At 42.8% G+C, this 15,703-nt stretch overlaps 1 protein-coding gene across 8 annotated transcripts; it reads right to left on the reverse strand.

Annotated features, from left to right (window-relative positions):
* Positions 1-117: 117 nt before the first annotated feature.
* On the reverse strand, positions 118-10,498 carry smarce1 (SWI/SNF related, matrix associated, actin dependent regulator of chromatin, subfamily e, member 1). 8 transcript variants are annotated; one of them, XM_042085319.1, is made up of 11 exons: positions 10,430-10,498; positions 9,250-9,306; positions 8,942-8,985; positions 8,232-8,330; positions 7,330-7,410; positions 6,793-6,924; positions 5,452-5,623; positions 4,360-4,532; positions 4,116-4,217; positions 3,442-3,739; positions 118-1,479 (listed from the first exon to the last, which is right to left on the reverse strand). In XM_042085319.1, the coding sequence occupies exons 2-11, from the start codon at positions 9,254-9,256 to the stop codon at positions 1,112-1,114; spliced, it is 1,476 nt and encodes a 491-aa protein (XP_041941253.1). In that variant the 5' UTR covers positions 9,257-9,306; positions 10,430-10,498; the 3' UTR covers positions 118-1,111. The 8 variants fall into 8 exon arrangements, with proteins under 8 accessions (XP_041941253.1, XP_041941251.1, XP_041941252.1 ...); XM_042085317.1 differs by having other exon boundaries at positions 7,318-7,410; XM_042085318.1 differs by having other exon boundaries at positions 8,226-8,330.
* Positions 10,499-15,703: the final 5,205 nt, after the last annotated feature.

Genomic DNA, 15,703 nt, shown 5'->3' on the forward strand with positions numbered 1-15,703 from the left:
GTGCTTATTGGAAAATACTTTACACCGAGTTAGGCCTATGCATATGCTTCATGTGACCTAAAGAACGTTAATGAAGAGTCCATCTCATGTTTGAATAACAAGACACGATGACATAACTCACAATAGAAATTACTTTATTGGAGTAATATAGTTTAACAGTACAAAAACTAAAGGGGTGACAAAGGCTTGCTAAAAGTTCCAATTCAAATAAATCTAAAAGGAATTCATTTGAAGTCTGAAATATATAGTGAGTGAAAGGATATGAAAGATCTCCCATCAACCTTTACTTACAGTAGATATATCAGATGGTAAAAAAGTCAAATACTCAGTTCATTTGCTGGGGCTTTTTGGTAAAATAGTTGGTAACTAGTCCACACACACACTATCATTTCACTAATTCATCATATATAAAAAAAAGGAGGCAACAAAACAAAATATAGCATGTCAAAAACAAATAAAGAAGGGGGGGGGGGAGGGGCAACAACAGACTATGCCACAAAGGCGTAGATAACACCTGGCAAAAGCCCAGCATCTGATAACATCCCTCCCTCCTTCTGAACAGGGGTCATGTAGAGCACAAGACCAGCAGGTACACTGATGTCACTTCCTGGACAGTTGGCACAGGTCCTAACCTCTAAATTTGTCATTTCCTGTAACAGTTAGGGGCCTTGTTTCTGTAGAGAGCGGAGCACAGCACAGCCCATACATACATAAGAAGGCTGGTGTGTCCATAGGTAATTAAAGACAGCACCACCACCTGTTAAATAGTTGAGACTAGGTCTGATAAAGCTAAAGAATGTCGTGAACAGAATAAAATGGAATTTCATTTGACATATATTCAGTACACTTTCGCTCTGGCTGGATATTCGTTAACTAGTCCCTGTTAATCAAGTTAAATAAAACCAGTGTGTGTACACACTAGACTTAAGCAGGAAGGAGCACCTTTAAGTTAAGAGACAACTGAAAGAAGGCATTTGTTAAAGAGTTTGGGGGGTCTGATGTTAGGAGGTGCTGGCTGTGAAAAGGGAGGGAAGGGTGTGAGTGGGTTATTGGAGGGATGGGTGTGTGTGTGTGTGTGTGGGGGGGGTTATTGGAGGGGTGTGTCTGTAGGTTATTGGAGGGGTGGGGGCGGCCGTTCCTCGGGTGCTGGAGGCTCAGGTGGAGGGATGGCTTCTCCTGGTCCAGTAGGGGGGGTGTTGGGGGTGGTGGTGGTGTTGTCATTGTTGTTGTTGTTGTTGTTGTTGTTAGTGGTGGTGGTGATAGTGGTGGTGGGGGTTGAGGTGCTGCCTCCACCACTGGCGCTGCTGCTGCTGTTGCTGCTCTCAGACGAGGCGTTGCTGTCGTTGGTCCCCTCAAGTGTGGCCCCCTCCCCCGCCGGCGGCTCAGGGGCGGTGGGGGTCTCCGGGGCAGCGGCAGGGGACGCCTTCTCCTCGGCCACCTCGGCCGGCTGACTCTCCGCAGCCTCGCTGGGGGCCTCATCTGCAAGGGCGAGAGAGGCAGACCATAAAAGAGATGCAGCTCTGCTGTCCGTTAGGGGCTCTCAGAGTATTTTAATAATGCGCTAATTAAAAAGCTTTAATGTATTGATCAAAATGCTAAATAAAACTGCTGGGATGGAACCTGAAGTTCTAATTAGGCACAGGCTAATGAGATGAAAAGTTATGAGGTCCAAACACACACACACACACACACACACACACACACACACCTGTCGTTTTAACATTGTCCTCTCTGTCTCCCTTTGAAGCTAATGCATTTGAATTAGTAAAGTGTATTGCACTTCCTGATAGTGTTATGAACGAACAGACAAATGAGCAAATTGTCGATGCAGGATGAAGTTTGTGCTAAAAGACAACACCCTATAGCAGGGCTCTTCAATTGGCAGCCCACGAGGTCATTTGTACTGGCCCTTTAAAAAAAAAAAAAAAAGTAAGCTCTAGCAAGCGCATGAGCTGTTCTCCACTTTTGCATCTCTCGCTCGCTTTAGTCCTGCAGCCACTGCCCCTCAGCCCATTGCACAAGTTAGACTACATTAGACTACATTACAATTCATTACATTTGTACATAAGTTGAACGCAAGTTCCATCTTAGTTTAGTTTCAACCTAATCTGGCACTACGTTGGAGTTTATGAACTAATATTTAACAGGTTGCACCACACAAATAGTTTCTGTCAACAATATCGCAAAAAAACCACGGGCACAATTTCTGCAAAACTTGGTGGAAAGGTGGAGCAGATCCGACTCAAACGGAATTTCAAAGTATTTCTATATAGTAGCCTGGCTATTTTTTTCGCAACGATAGCGAAAGAAAAACGTGGAGTCTCTCTGTGTCCATTTAGTGAATGATGAATTTGTGCGTAGGCTATTGCCGTTGTCCTTCATTTCTTCACGTCTTACAACATAATGCACTAATAGTCTAGTCAAGTCAGAAATGAGCCAAAGGCCTCTTGGAAATCATGTGTCATGTCACATTAAATGCACACTCAATTGCGATTGCGAATTTGCAAAAGTATCACCGATAGCCTAACGAAGGTTAATTGCATTTGTAAATGTGGCGACGGAAAAACGTTTTGTGGTTGAAGTGAATCGTAGACTAATAACCAAAGAAAGTGAAGATGATTTGCACCTCCGTTCACCAAATAAAGGCCGTGGTTGTGTTTCTACAATATGTGGTCACAAAACGTAATTTCTGTCAGAAACCAAGTAGGCTAAACGCTTTCATCGTCATCGTGAACTCATCGTGAGCCCATGTGCAGTAGGCTATGTTTTTCATTTAGTCAAGCAGTGACATTTGGTATAATGCATGGGGTAACGTGTTACGTGCCGTGCGTCAGAAAAAAGATGGGCCTGTCCCTCTCAAAACATGTTAAAATAGTGTGATTAGTAACCAGAAATGGGAAAAAATCCCGGACCCCCGTGTTATTATTATTAGGCTATTATGACTGGCCTGCCCCCACTGCTAAAAAAAATCTAGGTCACGGTCATCTCATTTAAATGGTGGGAACGTCAAATGTAACAAGTAGGCCTATACGTCAGAAGAGCTACATATGCGACTGATTACACATTTAATTCACCTGAACAGTGTTTGAATCCTGTTTGTACTCAGTCTTGAGTCTTGGACCTAGCAGTTACTGTGCAAAGCACAGATTCCATTACTGTTATCTTATTACAGATTTCATTCCATATTAGCCCATTCAATATCAACAACCAGTTAAAGATGTATTGTGTACATGCATAACAACAACATTTGAACACCCATATTGCTGCTGTTGTACTTCATTGTATCTACAGCTGTAATGTGATTACTCATATTTCAAGCCGCAATTCTCCGGCCCCTCAGTTGTGATGCTTTTCATGAACTGGCCCCAATTACAAACTAATTGAATAGCCCTGCCCTATAGCGTTCATCACTGTAATATGAGCTGTGGTGGTGCACCCCACCTGTCTCCATGGGTGTTGGCTTGTCCTCGGCCTCCTTGCTCCCAGGGCTCTGCTCAGGGGTAGAGTTGGCTTGTGGAGTGGAGGCCGTGGAGGCTGTGGAGGCGGCCGCAGCCTGCTGCTGTTGTTGCTGCTGCTCCTGCTGCTGGGCGGCGGCTGCAGCGGCCGCCGCCGCGGCTTTCTCTGCCTGCTCGGCAGCCTCCTTCTCCCGCTCCTCTGCCCGACGACGCGCAGTCTCCTCGGCCGCCGCCATCTCCGCCGCCAGCTTCTCCATGTCCACCTCCACCTTCAGACCGCACAGCTGCAGGGCAGCAGGAAGCGTGGCGACAGTCAAAGATTACAAATCAAACCAAACATTTGTGAACAGGTGCAGAAACGAGTTCATTCAAAATCAAGTACTCTGCTGTGCAAGCAGTCAAAGTAGTGCACACATTGCATTACAGGAAAGACTACGAGCAACTATTTGACTCAGGGGGACTCGGCCCTCCGCAAGTCACTCGCAGTTCAGCTAACTGGGATTATATTCAAGAAGTGAATGTATGTCAGAGGGCAGTGAGCAGTTAGTCTCAGAGTCAATGAGTATCTGAACTCAAAGCTGCAAAGAGGGAAAGTGGAGAAAATAGGTCAGTCGTGTTGTGCCAATGTCTTGGGTGCCAAGACGGACTCACTGTGCATACCCGTTTGAGTTCAGTGTTGAAAGACTCAGTGGTCTCCAGGAACCTTCTCTTTTTGTCCTGGTGTCGGTCCTCGATTTGCAGCAGCTCGGCTTCCAGCTTCCTCTGAGAGGGGGAGAGAATGGAGGCATTTACAGCAGTCACAGGCAATTACTGTATTTGGCATGATGGAGAGGGTTATTATTAGACGCGGTGTGACATCTTAGTCAACGGCATAAACGGTCTGTTTGTGTGTGTGTGTGTTTACCTGGTGCACCATGAGGGACTGGACCTGGCGCTTGAGGACCTGCATACGAGCCGTTGTGACAACCGAGCGGACGTCTGGCACGACAATTTCGCTGAGGATGTCACTGATGAGGCGGTGATTTCTCTGGAAACGGGCTGCAGCTGTGTGCTTCATGGAGAAACCATCGTCGTAGTCTGGGGGGGGTGGGACAGATGATGATGAGATTAGAAAGGACCCGTCAACTGTAATTTAGTTCCCAATCTCTATTCACATCGGACTAAATTACTAACTGCAACCGGCTCAACAATGTCACATTTTTTGCTTTTCCCGTGTGTGGGTATGAGGGCAGAGGATTGTTCAAGACGAAATAAGGTAATTTGTAAGTATAACGGCACATCCAGCCCTGGGCCCAACTCCAACCAGGACATTATTTTGACGAAGTAAGCAAGGGGGTGAGAGAGTGGCGGTGGTGGTGGTGGTGGAGGGGCACGTAAATTTCTGTGAGTGCATCACTCAGGAAATAAAAAATGACACACCAACTCACAAGCTGTTGCCAGCGGAGATGGGCTGCTGATTACATGCTGTAGAGAAATCCGACACAACCAACTAGATGCGAGTATCATTCAGGATGACTAAACGCTACGTAGTGGGTTGAGACATTTTACACACAGTTGTTGATATGATTCATCACAGTCATATAATTTTAGTTTATGTGTTTAGGAGGAGGGGGAAGGACACACATATTTCAGTGTACAGTATTTCTTTATCTTCACCGTTAGGCCTAAAAAGACCAGTGGTCGAGAGAATTAGCCCTGCTACATGCTGCACACTCGGTCAAGTGAGGCCTGTATGCTCTCTGTCAATGTAAACTCCTGACAGCCCAGAGAATACCTTCCATCAGGAGGATCGGGGAATGCTGTAGATACGAGAATGTCAGCAAGGAGAATTCGCACAAGTCTGCGATCGGGCCACTCAGCTGCCTGCCACACAGCAGAAAGCCCATGGGATTGGCGTGTGTGTGGACGTCCTTCGGTTACCTCAGAGAGCTCTGCGGTGCAGGGGACAGAGAGGAAACGAGCGGGACAGACTGACAGGCGCAGATAAAACACTAACCATCGGGGTCCTCTGCGGGCTGGATGCTCATGTAGGGCTCCCCTTTGTCCAGGCGAGACTGCCTCTGTCGGTTCTCCTCTTCCAGCGCCGCCTCAGCCCGGTTCTTGGCATTGACGTAGGCCAAGTACGCGGGGGAGTTGTGGTAGGCCTTCAAGGAGTCATTGTACTCAATCTGGAGAGCAAGAGGGCACGCCAAGTCAGAGTGGAATATCAAACCACTGCAAAAAACCTCCAAATAGACCAACTGGCTGAGATCAAAGGCAAACGAACCCAGAGATACTTGGGGCACAAACATGATTGCTGCTCGAGAAGTTCAAATTATTGTTTGTTTTTCTCCTACAGCTGTTGAGTCTTTTTGCAGCCTCATAAAACTCTTAGTCACATTAAAGGGATGCTTATAAATATGCTAACTGTCGCTACACAGATTGCTGTATAATGTAAAAAAAAAAAAAAAAAAGAGGGTTGCAGGCGGACATTTTAATTAACTAGTCAATAGCATATACATGTATGTGACACCACTGACACCTACCGTGTTCACCATCTCACTCTAGTTCATTAGCAACCTTACAGGGTAGAGCCTGCTGTTACTGCAAAGGGTACAGTGATAGAAGTAGAATGCTCTATAATAACAACAGTAGGAACGAAAGTAAGGAGATGCATATGGCATGCATGCTCAATAGGAGCTTGGATCATTCACAAAGGGCATTTCCTCACTATTTTAAAGGAGAATTCCGGTGTGATATTGACCTAAAGTGTGTTGAAACATGAGTGTGAACGTATGTCTCATAGCCCATCTCGGCTTGTCCCTTGCACTCCAAAATCTGGCGCTAGTTAGATATACTAGTTAGATAGTAGAGATACATTGAGCCTCGTAAATGGTGTAAAACAGTGATTTATTTGCATGGCTAGCCTGATGCCGAAGCACCACCATTGAAAAAGCTGTTGGTAGCATCGGCTAACTAGCGCCAGATTTTGGAGTGCATACGTTCACACTCGGTATCATGTTTCAACACACTTTAGGTCAATATCACACCGGAATTCTCCTTTAATAGTACTTGCTGTGTTATATATATATTCTGTCGTATATATTCCTTTGGATCTAAATGAGAAGTACTCTTGTCTCTCAAAATGGGTGGCATATGCTTTAAAGGGACTTGCACAGATGAACTAAAAACTGCATAATTATCCAGAACAGATGGAAGGATTAACATTTCCCACAAACAGCAGTTTTATTTGTGATACCCAAACGCACCGAGGAGAAGGTGCATTCCAAGTTAACACGGCTATGTGAAGATTTTCTGCCTGCGTTGGCAATTCACAAAGACCATCTGTGAAACAAACCTTTTCTGCTTCGTACTCGTTCAAGTAGTCCTGCTTCTCCTCATCAGAAAGGTCTCTCCACATACCACCAATGATCTTCCCAATCTCCCATAGCTTCAGATCAGGATTAGAAGCCTTCACCTGGTCCCACACCTTAAGTAAACAGACATCCATTAGAAACTAGTCCATTCCACGTCACATCGAATGGCTTAAAACATCCTGGACCATTTCTTTCTTTTGTTTACGGCCTGGAAGGAGATTTCAATTCCATTCTGTTATCTGTCACGAGAGACCAGAGGTACAGAAATGTCAAAGATAGCAACACTTGATCAAAATGAACTCCAGGATTGACCATTCAGCTCATTCCAACCTGGAGAAGGAAAAGCAAAATTAAAGATGGTGGGTGGGGGCATCATCACCCCCCCCCCCCCCCCCCCCTACTCCCACTCCTCTTATAAAAATATCCGGTTCTGGGTGAGATGACCCTTTGAGATGGGAGTCCTTCCAGATCACAAGCAGTAAAAGCAGACACCGTGGGTGTCTTACCTTCCTGCTTACCTTCCGGCTGTACCGCATGTATGGCATCAGGGGCTTGTCTGGCGGTTTGGGAGGCTTGGGAACGGTGATCCCTGAGGAATTCTGTAGAGAAGGGGGAGAGAAAGGCCAACAAACAGAGGTCAAAGGTCAACAGACATTAAGAGCCCAAAGTTAAGACACACACAGTGTTACGACACTATGAGGAGAAGAGGCAATAAGGGAGGAAGTAGCAAAACTCAAAGTGACAATGGTGTGTGAGATCTTGTTCTAGAGATAGGAGCTACACAAAGAGGAAAAGGCATTTAGGTTTTTTTCTGTAAATTCCCTCGACTAATCATACACATGCAGGTTTGGTGTCCTCCCAGCACTCCAAGAGATGCCGCTGAACATGTGGCGGACATTTCATTCGCCACGACTGGCAGGACAGCTCCGCCCCACGGATATGAGGAGTCGTAGCATAACACAAAAGTATAATGCCAGGGAACGGTACCAGGCGTCAGTAGCCATGCAATTGACTGGCATTTGCTTTTGGGCTTAATGAAGATATGAAATTTGGCAAAGGGGGGGGGGGGGGGGGGTGAGAGCTACGCTTCTGAGAAACAATCACCTTTTAAGTGAATTGGGAGCTTTCACTCCCAACCCAGATACCGCCGCACATAACAACAAGCTTGTGGCTGAGTGATTGCTCATCAGAGGAGTGAAGGATTATGGAGCTACTATGGACAACTAGAGGTTCTACCGGTGACCTAAAAAACAACTAACGCCTCTACGTGTTAAAATCAGCTTTTCACCAATTGAGACACTAGAATCTAAGCAACCGTGTAGTGGTTCGATTGAGTGTCAGGTTTAATTTGATCTAGACTAGAGAGGTCAATACTCTCAGCTGTCACGCTAGCCCGGCCTGACGCCAGTCCTACCATTACCCTGTTGTTTCCGCCGGAGTTCCCTCCCAGCCTGTAGTTGTTGTAGGCCAGATGGCTGTATGGGTTGTACCCCACAAAGCCTGGGGTGGTGGGCAATTGCTGATGGAGACAAATGAGACAAAACACGAATGAGAAATGACACAAACAAGGGGAGGCAGGGACAAAAAGAAAATGAGAGGGCTATCTTGCTGTTTGTTTGTTTGTTTTTTCCCCACATTCGTGGGCTGCATAAAAACATGCCAAAGCATTTACTCCATAGCAGCATACATTGCTATTACAGACCCTTTCTTAATGGCAACACAGAAAAACAAACAAAAATGAAAGATGATGGGGGAGGGGAGGGGAGGCAGGGAGTTTGAGGGCTGACAGGTAAGTCTCAGGACCACAACTCATCAGCAAGTGATTAGTGAGAAGGCTGAACCAGTTGTGCTTTTCTGCAGCCATGCTTTGCAGAAAAGCGCCATCATCCTAAACACACCTCAAGCACATGTCAAGTGCAGTCAGCCAATATGATGGGGGTGAGAGGGGGTTGCGGATATCAGCCTACAGAACATGGCCACAAGGGAAAGGACAAAACGGACGGGGGGTAGGGGGGGGCTGTCAGTGAGCTCTGCCTTCCAACCCTCACACCTCTTGCTGCCTTGTGTACCCCTCAGACTCTGGGATGGAGGTGATGAGGAATGGCGAACGGTGCACTGCGCCATACTTACTGTGGTAGGGGCTGGGGCAGGGGGAGGGGCATAGGATGGCCGTTCTGCATTGAAAGATGGAGAGACACATTAGAACATTTTCCATGTAATAGTTTAAAGACCTGGAGCTTTCAGAAGTTGATGTAGTGTGATGCAGATGTACAATTAGTGTGGAAACATACTATACATACTAGCATTGACAACTATAGCAGCATTTGACATGTAAAAACACTGTATCAAAATTGACAGTTATAGCCATCGTTTTATAAAAGTGCTTGTCCACACTACAAAAGACGACAATATCTTATCTTTAAACCATGGATTCTTACTTGACATGTTGTCAGAGGTGTTGAGGAAGTCAGGCTATCCTCTTCATTGGTTCTGCTCTGACCCGGGGGGAAACAACAACAGTGAGTTAAACCACAATTCATAAAGCTAACAGTTATACCGTTTCATCAGAAATTAGAAAATAACCGAGACAATACTAAAACAAATGATTCGGTATATTCGGCAATTTCACTTTCATGCATTACATTGATGAGTAAGACTTTACAAGAGGACATTGACACTTGGCAGAATGAGCTATTTTTTAGGGAATGAGCTAACTTTATGGAGAATTAGCCTAACGTTAGATTTAAATTTGTGATCTCGCTCTGTTATCAAACGCTATTCTTCAGGTCCTCTTCTTGCCGTCGAGAAAATTAACAATCTTTTAATGTGTATATTGAACATAAACCAACACAAATTGACACTTAACACCCACCGATGTAAATGAGACTTTACTATGTTAACATTAATTAGGCTATCCTATCTAAGTTAACGTTATGATAAGTTAACCGATAGCTAAGTTAACGGTGAATTAAACAATCCTTGGCCTCACCAAACAAAAAGAAATCCTTAAGCAACATTAACACTTAATTATAGATATCACATAATTATAGATATTCATGCAATTAGCGGATGAATGTATGGACACGCCATACAGGAAAAGTGTAAACAGGCAAGGTTAATATTACGAATAAACTCTTTAGCTTCACTCATTAGCTTATCTCTAGCTAACTTGGCTAGCTATCCAGCGTTAGCTCTGCAATGGTTGAGATAACGTTAGGCCACTGAAATAAATTAGCGTGCCCTTGCGGATCCAACCGGCAAATGGTTGAAAGCACATTACATGTTCAAAGTGGATGTTTAGCTACATCAACAACACGAATGAGTTAGTTAACACCATATAAGTTAAAAAACAAAAAAACTCCAAACATCTTCGACCTACATTACTAGTAGGTAACGATAGCTAACTTAACGCTAGGCCAACGCCGAGTGCTTACTCGCTATGTTGACTCTCTTAAACTGTGCAAACTGTAGCCCTATAGATAGAACATAGGCTTACTTTCCGCAAAACAAATCCATTAAACAATTGTCGTGTCACAACATGTGTGAGTTTATGTATACACAGTATCCTGCGTTTATGAAGTTTTGATAAAAATGTCGAAAATGTGTGTCAACGCTCACCCTGATATCCTTTGTTCCCTCCCAGCGCCAGCGCTAATCTCAGCATAAGTCTATGGTTTTCGAAGTTAACAGACAACTAGCCATCCCGTGAAATACTGCCACCGTGTGTTCTGGAGTTAAAAGAAATGATAGGCCTCTGAAGTTCGTCTCAAAAAACAGAGAATGTCTAATAAGACGGGCTCTGAAAAAAACCAAGTACACCTCTTGACCTTAATTGGCTCCGTCCTAAATGTTTTATTTAGGTAACTTTGACTCAAAGGACATTATATATGGACTCTTTATTATGAATGATAATGATGACCTCTTAGTAAATGTGTTATTCTCTGTAAATTCTTTATACATAAATGTAAATAGGCCCACTCGGTTTTTAGTGGTTCAATGATTTCCTTTATTATACAAAAGCCCTTAAAGCTATGAAATCTAAAAAAGCAATACAACTTTTGAACAGTGTTACAGAATATGATTGAATGACAAAGCCCTTATATGTATTTATGTTTTATCTGTTGTGTTTTGTTTTTTCTATTTAGTTTTTTCTTTGTTTCCTCCTTTTAAAAATAACACCTGATCCTGTACATGGATTGATATCTCATGGATTGTTTTGAGCCAGCTTTGTTGTACTTGAATTACTTATTATTATTCGTTTTAAAAAGTCTACAAAAAAGCTACCATCTTTGCCCATATAAGGAGATCCGGTATCTTGAGATTTTATGGGGAAATAAAGATTTTGAATTATTGCACCTGTCAAACTCTCACAGGGACGAAGAAATCAGAAATGCAGACATTTTGCGCTACACACTTTTGTCCTCTGCCTTGGAGTGGATACTGTGATCTTTTGATTTTTGCCCCAGAGCTAACTTGCAATAGCCTGACAAGCCAGACCCACATTAAAATGTAGGGTCTGGGCACTCACCGTTCGCAGTGCTCAGACCGAGGGGCGGGATAATCAGTTGTCTTTCAAATTCCCTCTGCACGCAATAGGACAGCGGCAGCGCTATGAGTCCCATGCGTTTCCCACCAGCGGAGCTAGTTGGCTAGTTCAAACGTTTGCCAACTTAATAAAAGCTTAACTCGTGTCACACTGTTCGCCAACAGCAACATCCATCTTATTTGTTTTCAAGTAGCAGGGAATTCAAGCCAAACCGTTGCAACTCTGCCATCAATCATTATGTTAAGCCCACCTAACGACTCTATACACGATTTCATTGGCCTGATTGAGTTTCGATTTCTGGAGCTTACAAGCCAACAGAGAGTTGCTAGACTAGCCCTGGCAGCAAATTTGCTGCCGTTAGGGGCGCGTCTAGATTTATAGGCTAAACTTGCAAAGTACCCCTGGCTGCATGCAGCTTGCAGATCGGGGCTGGGCTCAATGTGGGGCGGAGCGCAACGTTGAGCTCAGCCCAAAATCAGCTTGTCGTTACCCGTTGACCTCTCTGTCCATCTATTTACCCGGAATCGGAGTTCAATTTTTCTCAAGAAAGAATGCTTAACTCTTTAAAATCGTATATCTCCTTGAACTTCTAGCGTTCTAGAATAGCCTATGTGCTACACCATCGGCGTTTCTTGGGTAGCCTAGGTAGGCCTAGCTACGCTAGATCAAGATCATTAGCCTACATCCAGTCTGCATAAACATAGGCCTATAGCAATAACATTATCAATGCATTTCATCTCTAGCCTATCGGTATTTTCTTTATTAGGGGTTTGCACGGCGTGTCATCAGATCTGGACATCGCCATATTGGAGATACTCGCCTCATTAGAAAGCATTAGGCACTGAAGTAAATCCCTAACATCGTCAAGGAAAATGGTTAATTATTGCCGTGTTTTAGGTTGTACCAATAGGTCAGACTGAGAAAAACATCTGGTGTAGGTATCGACTTCCAAACGTTATTAAAAAACCAGGGAGAAGGGACAATAATGACAGAAGTTATCAGAGGAAGGGGGGCGCTTGTGGTTGAACTTGATACTTCGTCTCCCTCGCCCAACACACATGGATCTGCGCTGCCAATAATCCGTAATTTCTCGAAATATCGCGCCTTTTCTTGTGGTCCAAGTCCTGCCCTATATGCCTTTGCATCTTAGACGCATTTTGATGAGCTTTTCTGTTATTTAGACACGGCTACAATCACGTAAGATATCCAAAGTGCATAATGCTCCATTGTACTTCATTCACTGAGTATCGCCAATATGGCCGCGCGTGCTGGGTTACCATAGTTACCGGCCAGAACGTGACGTCGGTGCAAACCCCTAATAGAATAAGTCCAGGCAAAGTAAGGTCTGACCCAAAACTAATTGCAACAGAATTTATTTTCACATTTTTATATTTCAATTGATGATCTAAACACCATAGTAAAAGTCCATGAAAATCCAGTTGGTGGAAATATGTTAAAATAAGGGTTGTTTTATGCATTATCCTTCAGCAAATACTGACAAAACTGTAATTAGAATGTTGTAGAATAAGGATTCTAAAGAATATCTGACCCCATCTAACTTAAAGGAGAATTCCGGTGTGATATTGACCTAAAGTGTATCGAAACATGATACCGAGTGTGAACGTACGTCTCATAGCCCATCTCGGCTTGTCCCCTGCACTCCAAAATCTGGCGCTAGTTAGCCGATGCTACCAACATCTTTTTCAATAGTGGTGCTTCGGCATCGGGATAGCCATGCAAATAAATCACTGTTTTACACCCATTTACGAGGCTCAATGTATCTCCACACTTCATTGGTAGACTTCCGAGGGCCCTGACATTTAAAACGAGACATTGAGAACTTTGAAAAAGCACTGGTAGTTTACTTACAAGACGATTTATACAGACAGTATCTTCACGAAGTTTAGCGTTTGCAGCCATCTTGAATTTAGTCACGATAAGTCGAGCAACGAGTAAGAATGAACAGCTATGATAAGGGATCAGATTCCAAAAATAATTCAGTGGAAATGCATGGATTCCAGTTGCTGCTACTGGAAGAAACTGGAATCCATGCATTTCCACTGAATTATTTTTGGAGAGCCTCGTAAATGGGTGTAAAACAGTGATTTATTTGCATGGCTATCCCGATGCCGAAGCACCACTATTGAAAAAGATGTTGGTAGCATCGGCTAACTAGCGCCAGATTTTGGAGTGCAGGGGACAAGTCGAGATGGGCTATGAGACATTCGTTCACACTCGGTATCATGTTTCAATACACTTTAGGTCAATATCACACTGGAATTCTCCTTTAACATGGAATTTTAGAATATTGCATTGTTGAGGAACATTCTTTTATTTTCAAAGAGTTAGTACATTTCTCAGGCTTATTTCAGACTGGTTTGTTGCTAATTGGTGTCTATTTTTACATTTTGGCCCTTTGAATCAATGGAAATGGTTGTTGAGTCTTTAAATAGAGCCAGTGTGTTTTTGCATGTAAGTGTTCCACAATGTTAAAGTTGTACAAACACATAGTTAAGCATTATTCAGCCTAGGAAAGTGTTTTTGGTGGTCTGATTTAGAGGTCACTGAATCATATACAGTATATCACAAGTATCAGTCCATCATTTTCCAAGAATTATAGACTTATAGTAATTGACCTCTTGCCCAGGGGTTGACTGAGAGACTGTCTGTCCAATCAGAGGGGCCTGTATGATGCCTCTTTACTTTGCACAAATTTGGCTAAAACAGTAATCAGACAGCACAGTATGTTTATGTAAGAGAATGAATGAAGGACAATTGTAAAGGCAAAGTTAAAGATGGACATGATAATGTCCAAATTCGACAGAAAGGTGCAGATAACTGCAGCTAGCCTCCAAATAGGTGACTATTGTTGTGACGTCTGACAAAAGGTGCATGCTATACTAATAAATATAGTTTAAGATTAATAATTAAAATGCATGCCTATGCATGGGTCATGGTTTTACCAAAATCATAGAACAGCCGAAACTATACATATTCTAAAAGCATATGCCCTGTACATGAAATATAGCATTAATCAACTTATGTCCCATCTTCCTCCATACCATGCATAATACATACTCCTCTATTCTGTATAGGCGAATCAAGTGAACAGCTGATACATTTTGGCCTGCACTATGAAGAGAAACAAATTAAACATCATAAACTATATATTTTCTAAAAGCATATAACCTCTAGAAGTGATGTGACATGTCCCATCTTCCTCCATGCAATGCACAATCCATTGCCCTCTATTCTGTATAGGCAAATCTAGTGTAAAGCGGACCCATTTTGACATATACTGTCTAGGGAAAGCAAATTAAACACCCTAAACTATATATTTTCTAAAAGCATATAACCTCTAGAAGTGATGTGACACCAATTAGGACATGTCCCATCTTCCTCCATGCAATGCACAATACATTGCCCTCTATTCTGTATAGGCGAATCTAGTGTAAAGCGGATACATTTTGACATATACTGTCTAGGGAAAGCAAATTAAACACCCTAAACTAGATATTTTCTAAAAGCATATAACCTCTAGATGAGATATTACACAATTCAAGACATTTCCCATCTTCCTCCATGCCATGCACAATACATTTCCCTCTATTCTGCAAAGGCGAATCTATAGTGTAAAGTGGATACATTTTGGCCTATAATGTCCAAGGAAAACAGATTAACCGCCCTAAACTATATATTTTCTAAAAGCATATGCCCTCTAGATGAGATATAATACCAGTTATAATACCAGAAGTATTATCTTCCTCCATGCCTTGGACATGGTACATATTCCTGTTTTGCATTTACTCTGTATTAAAACACATTGATTTTAATATATCGCTGAAAAAGGTAGAGCATTCCAAAATGTTCGATGTTAACATTTAAAATTATATTATTATTTAATTTGACCATCATTTGTCATGATTGTCATGATAGGGCCCATAGCCATTCTAACCTCTTGGCAGCCATTTTGGTGGCCATCTTGAAAATGACCCCTTTCTTATTTAGCATGTCTAACAGTACCAGAATCCATAAAAAAACCCTTTTGTATCAATTTTTTTGATGTTGAACCCTATATTGACCCACCTATGGTTACTCAACTTGCACTGGATCATCTTACTGAATCTCAATATTATCACAAGTGTGGGCAAATTTCTAAGTCAGCACCAGTCAGAGGCTACATTCATTGTTTTGCACTTTTATGATGTCATCACATCACTAAAAGTATTGGTTTTACCAAAAATATTTGTCAATATTTTAAACTACAAAAATACATATCTATAAAGTATTTTAAGTATACAAAATACGAAGCCATTTTATTCAACCCAGTCAAATACAAATTACGA

Source organism: Alosa sapidissima, chromosome 3, assembly GCF_018492685.1.
Source record: "Alosa sapidissima isolate fAloSap1 chromosome 3, fAloSap1.pri, whole genome shotgun sequence".
NCBI lineage: Eukaryota > Metazoa > Chordata > Actinopteri > Clupeiformes > Clupeidae > Alosa > Alosa sapidissima.